Genomic DNA, 12,308 nt, shown 5'->3' on the forward strand with positions numbered 1-12,308 from the left:
ACGCCTTTGTGTCCAGTGCTTGGATCTCAGGTTACCTCTGAATCCCTACCCAGTAAACTGAGGCTCATACGGTTGTCAGCCTTACTAAGTCATATATCTATCTGGGAAGCTGTAAAGAGAAATTTGAATCAAGGTTTAAAAATCCATCAACTGGGGTTCTTTCCTCCACACACCACCTGCCAATCTTGGGCAAGGGTATCTTTCAAAGACCCAGTCCCCTTGTTTTCTCATCCCCTTCCGAGGCATTTTAATCTCTCCCTTCAATTCTCTGGGCCCACTACATTTCAGTAGTGGGAATCTTGGTGCCGAGAAATGGAAGCATTAGGGGAAACCCTCCCCTAAGACTCCAGCTTCTAAGTGTATTTTGCCTTCTATCAAGTAATTCTTTCTTTTTTTAAAAAAATATATTTTATTGATTTTTCACAGAGAGGGAAAGAGAGCTAGAAACATTGATGATTCTCTCTCATTGATCAGCTGCCTCTTGCACACCCCCTACTGGGAATGTGCCTGCAACCAAGGTACATGTCCTTGACCGGAATCGAACCCTGGACCTTTCAGTCCCCAGGCCGACGCTCTATCCACTGAGCCAAACCGGTCCCGGCTATCAAGTAATTCTTAATTGCTCCATCCAGGTTCCTGTCCCAGGGGATTCTATGGCCCTTGCAGTTCCAATGAAACTTTTCTCGATTCAATTCAACGTATATTCTTCTTCGGATGTGGTTTCAGGTCTGAAGAACCGTGGTCTGGAGTAGGGAGAAGGGCAGCCGTAACTGGGCACCACCCGCACACAGGTCCGACAAGTTCAGGGCCGGACCAAGCCCCCAGCTCTGTGCTCGGGTCCAGCGCTCTCCATCCTCAGCTCCCGGGGCGCGGGGGCTTCCGGCGCCGGCGCCCCGCCTCCCGGGGGCGGGGCCTGCCGCCGCCGCTCCCGCCCCCCCGGCTGCGCGCGCGCGGCTGCGGGTCGCGGTCACGTGAGCGCGGCGCGGCGCGGGAGGGGCCCTGACTTCCGGGCGGCGGAAGGAGACGCGGCCGCGTGAGGACCAGGGGATTTGAAAACACGCTCCGGGAGCGGGAGGCTGCGGCCAGCGGCGCGCGCCGGTCCCTCCGAGGGCTCCTGCGCGGACGCCCTTCCTCGCTGCCTCTGCGCCCCGGGCCGCGCCGGACTCTCAGGTGAGTGAGTGGCCGGCGCCATCGGGCCAGGCCCTCCCGGGGCGCGGGACGGCGCGCGGGGCCCTCGCCCCCCGGTCCGCGGCCCAGGCGGGCAGGGCCGGCGGAGGCCGGGGTGCGCCCCGCGGGTGCCGGGCCGGAGCGCCCCTGCGGAGCCCGCCCTGGGTGCGGAGCCGGGCCGTGCGGAGGCGGTTGCCTGCGGGCGTGTGAAGCGCCTCCGGTGACGGGGCCGGTTCACGCGGTTTGGGTCCCGGAGACTTTCGGGCGGGTGTGCGTGGCTTGGGCCCCTTCCTCCTCCCCGGCTCCGGTCCTGACTGCGCTCCACAGGGAGCCGAAGGAGCGATCGTTTCTCCAAATCCGTGGGGTGCTCACTTCTGGGGTGCGAGACTGTGCAGACTTGGGGAGCGGAGGAGCAGTCGTCTCCCACTCGCCAGCCAGGTGTGGAGGGGACCCGCGCCGCCGGTTCGATGGAGTGGCCCGCGTGGGGCATCGGCTTGAAGGGGACTGTGGTGTCTCCCGATTGGACCCCTCAGGAGAGTTTGGGGGAGCTCATGGGCGGAGAAGGGGTTGGAGAGGGAATTGGCAGAGACTGAGTGCAGTGTGCTTTCTCCTTCCCACTTTGGGGGAGGGAGGGAGAATTTGGAAGTTAGGGAGGGAAATAATAGATGGCAGACAGATTGGCTGGAATGCGGTTCGGTGGGAATCCCGGATCCCCCTCCTGTTGCAGTTAGAAGACCGGTCTTTGGAAGGGATGGAGTTCAGTTTTGGGGGCTCCCCCACCTTGACGCTCCGGGATGGGGAGTGTCCGGCCCTGGAGCTGCAGTGCCTGTCTTCTATTCGGTCCGCGCTGATGTGAAAGTAGCTTAGTCAGGCTGCCTGGTTGGCGGTGCTATGAAAATTTTTATCTCGAGTGAAAATGGCAGAAATGTAACTCGAAGAGCGGTCCTAGTATGAAAATGGTCTCCGTGTGTACCATAAAAAGAACCTTATCAGCCTTAAAAAAGTCAAGGAAGGGCATTCAGCCTCTTTTAATTTTCCTAACCGACGGAAAACACAAGTATTACAACTACAAAATGATGAGGAATATGGCATAAACTTGACTGCAGGCTGTTGGATATGCATTAGGTATTTAGTGTCCAAAGGTAGCACAGAGGATTTGGAGGGCTAGTTAATTCATTAGAATTTTCGGAATGTCGTGTACCATTTATTTTTATCTCTGATACTAATTAATAAATTGTAGGGAACGCTAACAATTAAAAACTTTTTATTTGGTATTAAAAGAGGCCAGGTAACTTTAAAAAAAAAAAAAGTTTGACTCCCCCCCTTTTTTTTTAGACTAGAATAACAATAGGTGTGGGTGGGATGAAAACTTGGGAATGGGATAAGTGAAATAAGGTGAGACCTTTTTCTATTCAGTTTTCCAATTTTCACCTTGATTCTAGTATATTTAATATAAAGTTGGTTATGCAGAACTGTCTTCAACTTTAAAAAAAATATTTTTATTGGTTTCAGAGAGAAAGGGAGATGAAGAGAGAGAGAGAGAGAGAGAGAGAGAGAGAGAGAGAGAGAGAGAGAGAATAATGAGAGAGAATCACTGACCAGCTAGCTGCCTCCTGCACGCCCCACACTGGGGGATGGAGCCTGCAGCCTAGGTATGTGCCCTGACCGGAATCCAACCGTGACCTCTGGTTCATAGGTCAACACTCAGCCACTAAGACTCCAGCCAGGCCCTCTTAAACTTCTTAATAAAGGACTAACAAAACTTTCCGAGTCACATCTAGAAAATGGGTTTAGTTCCACTTTCCCTCATGTGGTTTTGTGAGAAATGAATGCTAATGTATGTAATGCATCTCCTAGTGTGCTTGGTATGTACTAGTCCAGATGCTTTAAGAAATTATACATATTTGTGCTTATAGCTTACATGTTTACCAGTGTGCCAGGTACAGTTCTGAGTGTTTTACAAATAATGAACTAATTTCCTCCTCATTCATCCTATCTCATAACAGATGCTAATGTAGATAAAAACTGAGGCACATTGGTTAACTCTAGCCAAAAAGTGGTGACCTTAATAAGAACCTGATCACTCTGTCTCTAGAATCTGTCCTTAACCTATATAGCCAAATCCTAGCCCATGGCTTATCGGCAAGTGGCTTCTGGATTCCTGGAACTTGAGCTGCTGGACTTGCACCAGCCATTTTCCTCCCAATAATGTAAACCTTCATCTTAAATTTTTTGGACTCTCATGTATAGCATTAACTTTAAAAAAAAAAAAATAGCAAGGCATAGGATAATTCTGATAGAACAGAGATGTTTTATTTATTTCAGAGGTACTGTTCCAGTGAGGTATACAGTGGAAGGTAGAATTCATTATTTTTGTAGTGTAGAAAAGGCTTTAAGAAGCGCTGAGCTGGTTCTAGATACAGGAGACTTTTTTAGACAGAAGTTAGCTTGTACGGGGAAAAAGTTGAAGAGGAAGAAGGGAAGGATAAAGTAAAGGGAGTAGAGAAGCCCCTGAAAGCTCCTGAGCCTTGGTCACGTGTTTAGAAATAGACCAGGGAGTAGACACTAGAGACAAGAACATCTGTGGGAAAACTCTTGAACAGTCTACCAGGGAGTAGACACTAGAGACAAGAACATCTGTGGGAAAACTCTTGAACAGTCTAGGTTAGAGATAAAGAGTGGAAGAAGTGGCCCCCCCCTCCCCCAGGGGGTGGGGGTAGGAAGCACAGATCAAAGATTTTGTGTGTAAGTGGTAAGGTTTGGATATAAGTTGAAAGAATATGGTGAAGAGGGGGAAGTCAGGATGACATGTTCATGTCTGATTTTTTATAGTAATGGCCTAATTGGTCTTGTTCCTTATCCAGCTGGTATTTATTTCCTTTTATGCTGTTTTTCATCCTGTTTTTTGGATACTATTTTATGTTTATATCTAGTATGAAATTTTCCCCATGTTCAAAATGCTGGCATCTTCATTTTTTGCCTATATCAGGCTTGTCCTCTACTCCTAATCTACGTATATCATTTTCTTTGCTCATGAAATGCTCATTAACTCTCCTTGCTGCATATCTGTATCTTATCCATTTTTCAAGCACCCAACTTAGGTTCATGAAACTTTTCCCATTACAGGCTTCATTAAATAACAACTTTTGTTTCCAAACTCGGCTTTGTTTTGCTAAGGTTCAGAATTAGATAGAGGATATCTTAGGAACTCTGTGCTGCTTTCCAACCCACTCTTTCAGCCTTCACCCGCCACATTCCCATAGCAAATTTCAAAAGGTTTCCATTTAGCACATTGCTTTACAGAAGGTTCCATGGTTAAAAAAAACCTTGACAAATTTGTTAATGACTTCTTTTTACAAGTCTCCTGGCTAAATTAAATTTTTTATTTATTGCTACTTGGTAAAGGTATTTTCCATTTAACCCTTTGCACTCTGCTGTCCCCTCTCAGGGGACATCGGAATTCTAGCATATCACTCAGATGTCCTCTCTCAGGGGACATTGCAGTTTATTAGTGATTATGGGGAATTGAGTTATTTCAACGCATGTTTCCGCCACAAAGTAGCATCGAGGAGCTGGAAGCCAATGTCCAGAATGGTTCGGAGTGCAAAGGGTTAATATTTTGATCCTTTGGTATACTCACTGTTGGCCTTGATTCTTGATTACCTTTGGTATAAATGATAATGTAAATGTTGAAAAAATACCTTATTCTTTCATAGTTTATTTTGTCTTTATCCATTTTTAAATTAATTATTTTTATTATAGCACCCAAGAATGACCAAAAAAAGAAAACGCCAAGATGATTTTCAAAAAGTAAAACTAAAAGTTGGTAAAAAGAAGCCCAAGTTAGAAAATGCTACTGTTACAAACTTTAAAACGAAGACTATACATCTGCCTGAGCAACTCAAAGAGGATGGAACACTTCCAACAAACAATAGAAAACTTAACATAAAGGTAAATCATAAATATTATTTTGATAAAATTAGATTTTTTTTTTGAAATCACCTAGAAAGTTAGGTTTTTGTGAGAAGTTGTTTTAATTCTTAGGGCTTATTGATGGCTGGAGTTGGGAGTTCATCTGTTACCCTGATCTGATATTGCCACTGCAGTGTTCCCACCTCTCCCAGAAAGACTTGCTCAACTAAATCCACAGTGATTTCTCCCTTGTATACTCATTTGATGATTTAATATAGCAGCTGGAAATACCTTGTGTTTTATTTCTTGATATGTCAAGTTTTTGATGTTTCAGTTTTCAAGCTGTTTTTTCTCCAAGCTATTTATTATATAGCACATTGAGATAGGCTTCTTGCTCATTTTTTGAACCCTTATAACACAGCTTATAGATTCACTAGAGGCCTGGTGCATGGATTCATGCACCCATGGGGTCCCTCGGCCTGACCTGTGCCCACTTGCAATCTGGGACCCCTGGAGGGGGGAGCTGTTGGAAAGCCTGTTTTGACCTGATCCCCACAGGCCCCATCCAGAAAGGAGGGAACCAGATCCTGTCCCCTGGTGGTCAGTGTGTGCTATAGTGACTGATGGACCAGTTATTCTGCTGTTTGGTTGTTCAGTCGCTTATGCTTTTATATATATATATACATATATATATATATATACATATACATATATATATATATGAAATAACATATATAAATGTGTGAAGTTAATTGAAGTTTGAGCAGTTTTACTTAAAAACTTAACAGCTTTATTGAAATGTAATTTATACATAATAAAATTCACCCATTACAGTGACAATTCAGTGGTTTTAAAAATATTTACAGTTAATGCTCTCACGATAATCTAATTTTAAAACATTTTTTATCACTTTAGAAAGAAATGCTATACATACTCTTATAAAGTCACTCCTGTTCCTTCCCTCTAGCCCTAGGCTGCCATTTATCCACTTTCTATTTGCATAGATGTGCTTCTGGGCATTTCAAAGAAATGGAATCATACAATACCAGGTCTTTTGTAATTGGTCTTTTAATTAGCATATTTATGAGATTCATTTTTATAGTATATATCAGAGCAGTACTTAATTCTTTTCTGTTGTCAAGTAATATTTCAGTGCATGGTTATATTACATTTTTTTTAACGTTGATAGACATTTGATTGTTCCCACTTTTTAACTGTTATGAATATTTGTGAACAAGTCTTTGAGATGATATGTGTTTTCTAGTTTTGCTATTAAGCTCCAAAGGTTAAATAATGTCAAAAAGGTATTAAAAGTCATTTTTTCACAGATTATGTAAATTATTCCACAAAGAAAATTGCCACATGTTATAATTGACTAAAATATGTATACACCTTGAAAAACCACTTAAAATAGAAAGAGCTTGTTAAATTAAGAGTATGAGAATGTACCCAACATATGTTTAATACATAGTAGGTCTTTAAATGGTAGTAATGATAGTGTGCCTAAGTCTGCATGCAAGTTATTTTCAAAAAGAAAATTCTAATTAAAAATTATGTAATATTTTTATTAGGCTAGAGGTACTTTAAAGATAAAACTGTGTTTCTGATCTTAATAAAAGCTAAGTGTTATTTAGAAATACTTATTGAAGCAGTTTCCCCGAGAAGTGTCAGTTTATCAGTATAGTTTTAGATAGCATGTTTGTTTGAAAATGATGTAATGCACATTTATGTGTGTGTATATACCTAAAACCTGTATTTTTTATGTTTTTATAGGATTTGCTATCACAGATGCATCACTATAATGCTGGGGTTAAACAAAGTGCTCTTCTTGGACTTAAAGACCTTTTATCTCAATACCCATTTATAATTGATGCACACCTTTCAAACATATTAAGTGAAGTTACTGCTGTGTTTACAGATAAAGATGCTAATGTACGATTAGCAGCAGTTCAACTTCTTCAATTCCTGGCCCCCAAAATACGAGCTGAACAAATTTCTCCATTTTTTCCTTTGGTAAGTGCCCATCTCTCTAGTGCCATGACTCACATTACTGAAGGAATTCAGGAGGACTCTTTGAAAGTTTTGGACATTCTGCTGGAAGAGTACCCAGCACTAATTACTGGCCGTAGCAGTATATTGCTTAAGAATTTTGTAGAACTTATTTCTCATCAGCAGCTGTCCAAAGGATTGGTAAATAGAGACAGATCCCAGTCCTGGATACTTTCTGTAAACCCTAATCGGAGACTCACTTCTCAGCAGTGGAGGCTGAAAGTCTTAGTGAGACTCAGTAAATTCCTTCAGGCCTTGGCAGATGGATCCAGTAGGTTGAGAGAAAGTGAAGGACTTCAGGAACAAAAAGAAAATCCCCATGCCACTAGCAACTCCATTTTTATCAACTGGAAGGAACATGCCAACGACCAGCAACACATCCAGGTTTATGAAAATGGGGGTTCACAGCCAAATGTCAGTTCACAGTTCAGGCTACGGTAAGAAGGATTTCAGTTATGTCCACACTCAGTTTTCCTATATTGAATTATAACTGCTGACAATTGATGGCTAATGGTGGGAAGACATGCAGTTGTCTTTCATAGTTTTCATAATAGTTATTCATGATTTGGTTTTATTTACTGATGGGAGGAATCATTTGAAAGTATTAATTTATTCATTTTTAGCAAAGCCTAATGAGAAGTAAAGCTTGATAGCCTCTTGGCTTTGTCATCTTAGAATTTTATTTTTCGTACTAGTCTTGATCAATATAATTGTCAATTCATGGTTCTTTATTTTTACTGGTACTTTATATTTAAGATTTATATTAAGCAAGGAATAATTTTTAATCATTAAATATTTTTCATTTTTATTCTTTATTAGGAACCTGATTGGAGGAATAGGCAGTGTGGATGAAGGCTTGTCATCTACTGAAAACTTCAAAGGATTTATTGAGATAATAATTCCATTGCTGATCGAGTGCTGGATTGAAGCTGTTCCTCCACAACTAGCTACTTCTGTTGGAAATGGTGTAGAACGAGAACCACTGCAGGTTATGCAGCAAGTTCTTAATATTATTTCCCTTCTGTGGAAACTTTCTAAGCAACATGATGAAAACCACAAATTGGTGAGAACTAACGGGTTCTTTATTTCTTAGTAATACCTTTTATCATAAATGGGCAGACTAGATATTAGCATATTGCCACTAATTGGTTATACACTTTTTCTTCTTTTTAAAATCCTTTCCTGAGGACATGTTTATTGATGTTAGAGAGGGAGAGAGAGAGAGAAATATTGGTTGCCTCACATACGCACCCTGGCAGGGAACTGAACCTGAAACCTTTTTGGTGTACGGGGTTGGTGATGCTCCAACCAACCAAGCCATCTGGGAAGGGAATTACACATTTTCCAAAAAATTCTTAGGGCTTAATTGTAATTTTTTTTTTTTTTTTTTTTACTTTTGCTCCAAACAACAAATATTAAAATAGATTTGTGAGAGCGTTATCTGAATATTAAAAATTTTTAAGTGAAATGCATAACTTACATTATGCTTATTTTCACTAGTTATAATTCACAGTGGGATTACAATTTATTGCTTATGGCAGATTGTTTATGTAGGAACATTCAATACCTAACAGCTACTTCTAGGGATAAAAATTGCTGATTAAGTAGTCTCTTCTGGTTTGTGCCACATTGCCAAGTTTAGTAGAAATTGATCACACTAAAGATCTAATAACCATCCCTGAGTTGTTTTTGAACTTTTGTTTTAGAGAAGAAGCTACACATGAACTTGCTGAGCATATACTCTTTTATCATGACAAAGGGTGTAAGATCAGAAAAATCTCCAAATGTTACTTTTATTGTAGGTAAGCTGTACTTGCAGGTGTAGTGTGAGTGAAATTAACCTAAATGACGTCTCAGAGTCAGTGTTCTAATTACACACTGGAAATTTAGTTTTGTATTTTAATGCTTGCTACTTTTTGTCTCTAGGTCTCATAGCTATTGTCTTTTCCCCACAAGGGTTAGAATTTGTGAATAGTCAGGTGTAATAATTTATGAAAGATTTATTGTCCGTAAATGTGGCTGTTTAAAATTAGTTAAGATTTAAGCCCTCCGTCACACTGCTATATTTCAAGTGTTCAATAGTTACATGTGGCTAGTGGCTACTATTTTGGACAACACATAAGGCATAGCTTTATCATTGCAGAAAGGTTTGTTGAACAGGTGCTAGTCCAGGCCTGGGAGTACAGAGATAGACGTGATTGACAAAGTGCCTGCTTTCACAGTACTTACCTTCTGGTGGGGTTGATAGATGGTAAACAAATATACAATGCCAGTATAGGAAGAAAGTAAAGCAGGGGAGCGAATACGTGCTAGAACAGAGTCAGGAAATGTCACTGAATGAAGTGAAGGAGCAAGTCTGGTGAAGTCCTGTGGGAAGAACCTTATAAGCATAGGACCAGCAAGGGCAAAGGTCCTGAAGTGAGAACAAGTTGACGAGGAATGGCAGGAAGGGCTGTGTACGTAGTAAGGTACTGGGAGAATGGTAGGAGATGAGGGAGAAATAGTGACAGTGGCCAGATCACATAAGACCATGTGGCCCATGGTGAGGAGTTTGGATTTTAACCTGAAGGTGGTGAAAAGACATTGGAGGGTTTTGAATGGAGTGACACAGTCTGAATTATGTTTATTTAACTTTAATATGTTGAATTTACACATAGAACACTAATGAACTCACATGGGCTCACTATCCAGCTAACTTGTAGAGCCCAAACTCAGACCCATCTGTCCCATGGATGATCAGTTCTGTTCTACCTACATTCCTGTTCCCTTTCTCCATTTCTATATTACTATTTTGAAGAGTGATTTATGCTTGTTATGTTTTGTGTTTTTTTTTATTGATTTTTTACAGAGAGGAAGAGAGAGTGATGGAGTTAGAAATATCGATGAGAGAGAATCATCGATCAGACGCCTCCTGCACACCCTTCACTGGGGATGTGCCCGCAACCAAGGCACATGCCCTTGACCAGAATCGAATCCGGGACCCTTCAGTATGCAGGCCGATGCTCTATCCACTGAACCAAACCAGTTTCGGCTGTTTGTTATGTTTTATAAGGTCACCCTGGCTGCTTTGTAGAGAACTAACTTATGTGGGGCAACGGGAAAAGCAGGGAGAGCAGTTAGAAGGCTATAGTAATCTAGGTGGGAGATAAAGTGGCTTGGCATAGAATGGTATCTAGTGGTTGAAATGATAAGCAGCAGCTAGGTTCTGGTAAAGCCGGCAGAACGGCTGGTGTGCTTAGTGAAGGAAAGAGGAGCAAGGATGATGCATGTCCAGATTGCTTGGGGTATCCTGGAGGTTAGTAATGCAGATACAACTGAAAGAGGTAGATGCTGCTGCTTTATCTTTATGTGAGAGGAGCTCTTATGCATGCTATTTGAATTGATAACTTTCAAACATTCCCTGCAGTTAATTACATTTAAGCTATAAAAGGTAGCTGGCATAATTATAAAGGATTATCTACTTAAACACTGAAATTGTTTATGGTCCAGGGCATCCCTTTCTTAATGGATAGGTCCCTTCCTGAAGCAAATTGTTACTATTTCTAATAGATTACAGAATTGGTGTAAAAGGAGATAGATATTATTAAGAGGAAATGCCATCGAGCCTAATGAAGAAATACTCTTTTCTGATGCAGTTGGATTAGAATTTGGGAGTTTATTCCTTTTTCCCCACTGGGGAATGGGTGAGGAGTTAAGTTTATTCATGTTAAACTTAAGATGCCTATTAGAAGTCCAGAGGAGATGTTGGGACTATATTTATAGGTCAGGAAAAAGAGAAGAATCTAGTAAAGGACACTTAAGGAGCTATATGGTTACTAGCTATTTTAGCACCTCTACTCCCACATCCCAAGAAACCCCTCAGTCTAAAAAAATGGAATGGTTGGTCCTCTGGATGGGAGGAAAAAAGTGTTGTAATCTAGAATTAGACTGTTTTACGTAAAGAGAATGAATGGTACATTCACAAATACTGCTGAAGAATTTTAGAGAAGTGTCGACTACCTTTAATAGGAAATAATGAAATTGATGGGGAATAGTGTTATAATATAAATAGAACACTAGGTAAAAGATGTGTATTTTAGAAATATGTGTATTTTATAAATTTTGCATTAGTGGTTCAAGTTCAGGGTTTTCTTCGATATTTATTCTCTCCCACCTCCTTTTGAACAGTAGATAAAGTTCAAATAAGAATAATTATTAAGCACCTAAAGAACTGTGGGTGAAAACTAGATGCTCTAACAGTTTATTCTGATTTTTAAATTTATTTACATATTATATCATGAAGAGAAGCTGTATTTAAAAAATATGTATGTTTGTATTGATTTCAGAGAGGAAGGGTGAGGGAGAGAGACAGTGAAACATCAAGGACGAGAGAGAATCATTGATTGGCTGCTTCCTGTAAGCCCCGTACTGGAGATTGAACCCACAAGCAGGGCATGTGCCCTGACCAGGAATCAAACCATGACCTCCTGGTTGATAGGTTGATACTCAACCACTGAGCCACACCAGCTGGGCCAGAAGGTGTATTTTAATGGTAAATTTATAGTTGAATATTGACAGGTTGTCAAATTTATGCTTACAGTTTTATTGGTTATTTATAATTACTGTTTTTAGCAGGTATTCTAATCTTTGCTCATTTTAATAGGAGTCTTGGCTTCGAAAGAATTATCTTACAGATTTCAAACACCATTTTATGAGTCATTTTCCATATGCCTTAAAAGAAATAACCAAGCACAGGAAAAAAGAAACAAATAAAAGGTATTGTGATTCTTTACCACTGTACAGACTTGAAAAGTTGAGAAAATAAATAGCTTTAAACTTGAACTTTCTATACTGTGAGGTGTTTATATCTAATATATATGGGGCATATACCTAATATATGAGGTGTGGTGCAGGGGTAGGGTTCCGAGGCCTGTCCAGTGATCAGGCCTTCCTTCAGGCCGTGCCACCCCTTGGTGGTCAGCGCATGTCATAGCAAGCTATCAAACTTCCGAGGGGACACTTTGCATATTAGCCTTTTTTATATATTTGTGTGTGTGCGAAATAAAAGATCAGCAGTATCTTTATTTGGCTAATCTTGAATAAATAACTTTAAGCCTATGAACATCTTTTTTTATTTTATTTTTTAAATCAGTAAAGTGAATGTTTTGTGCTATCTGAGTGTCAAATAGCAAATTATATAA

The 12,308-nt window shown here is 40.7% G+C and overlaps 1 protein-coding gene across 2 annotated transcripts in view; it reads left to right on the plus strand.

Annotated features, from left to right (window-relative positions):
* The first annotated feature begins 981 nt into the window (after positions 1 to 981).
* Positions 982 to 12,308, plus strand: part of TEX10 (testis expressed 10) — a 29,672-nt gene continuing 18,345 nt past the window's right edge. The window contains exons 1-5 of one of the 2 annotated variants that reach the window (XM_084899754.1): positions 982 to 1,170; positions 4,930 to 5,118; positions 6,853 to 7,565; positions 7,948 to 8,191; positions 11,771 to 11,883. In XM_084899754.1, coding sequence (XP_084755880.1) covers positions 4,939 to 5,118; positions 6,853 to 7,565; positions 7,948 to 8,191; positions 11,771 to 11,883 — 1,250 coding nt within the window. In that variant the 5' untranslated portion in view covers positions 982 to 1,170; positions 4,930 to 4,938. The remainder of the gene's footprint in view (positions 1,171 to 4,929; positions 5,119 to 6,852; positions 7,566 to 7,947; positions 8,192 to 11,770; positions 11,884 to 12,308) is intronic. The other variant, XM_084899755.1, reaches the window with a different exon arrangement.

This window comes from Pipistrellus hanaki (assembly GCF_964339955.1).
Source record: "Pipistrellus hanaki genome assembly, chromosome: 11".
NCBI classification, from domain to species: Eukaryota; Metazoa; Chordata; class Mammalia; order Chiroptera; family Vespertilionidae; genus Pipistrellus; species Pipistrellus hanaki.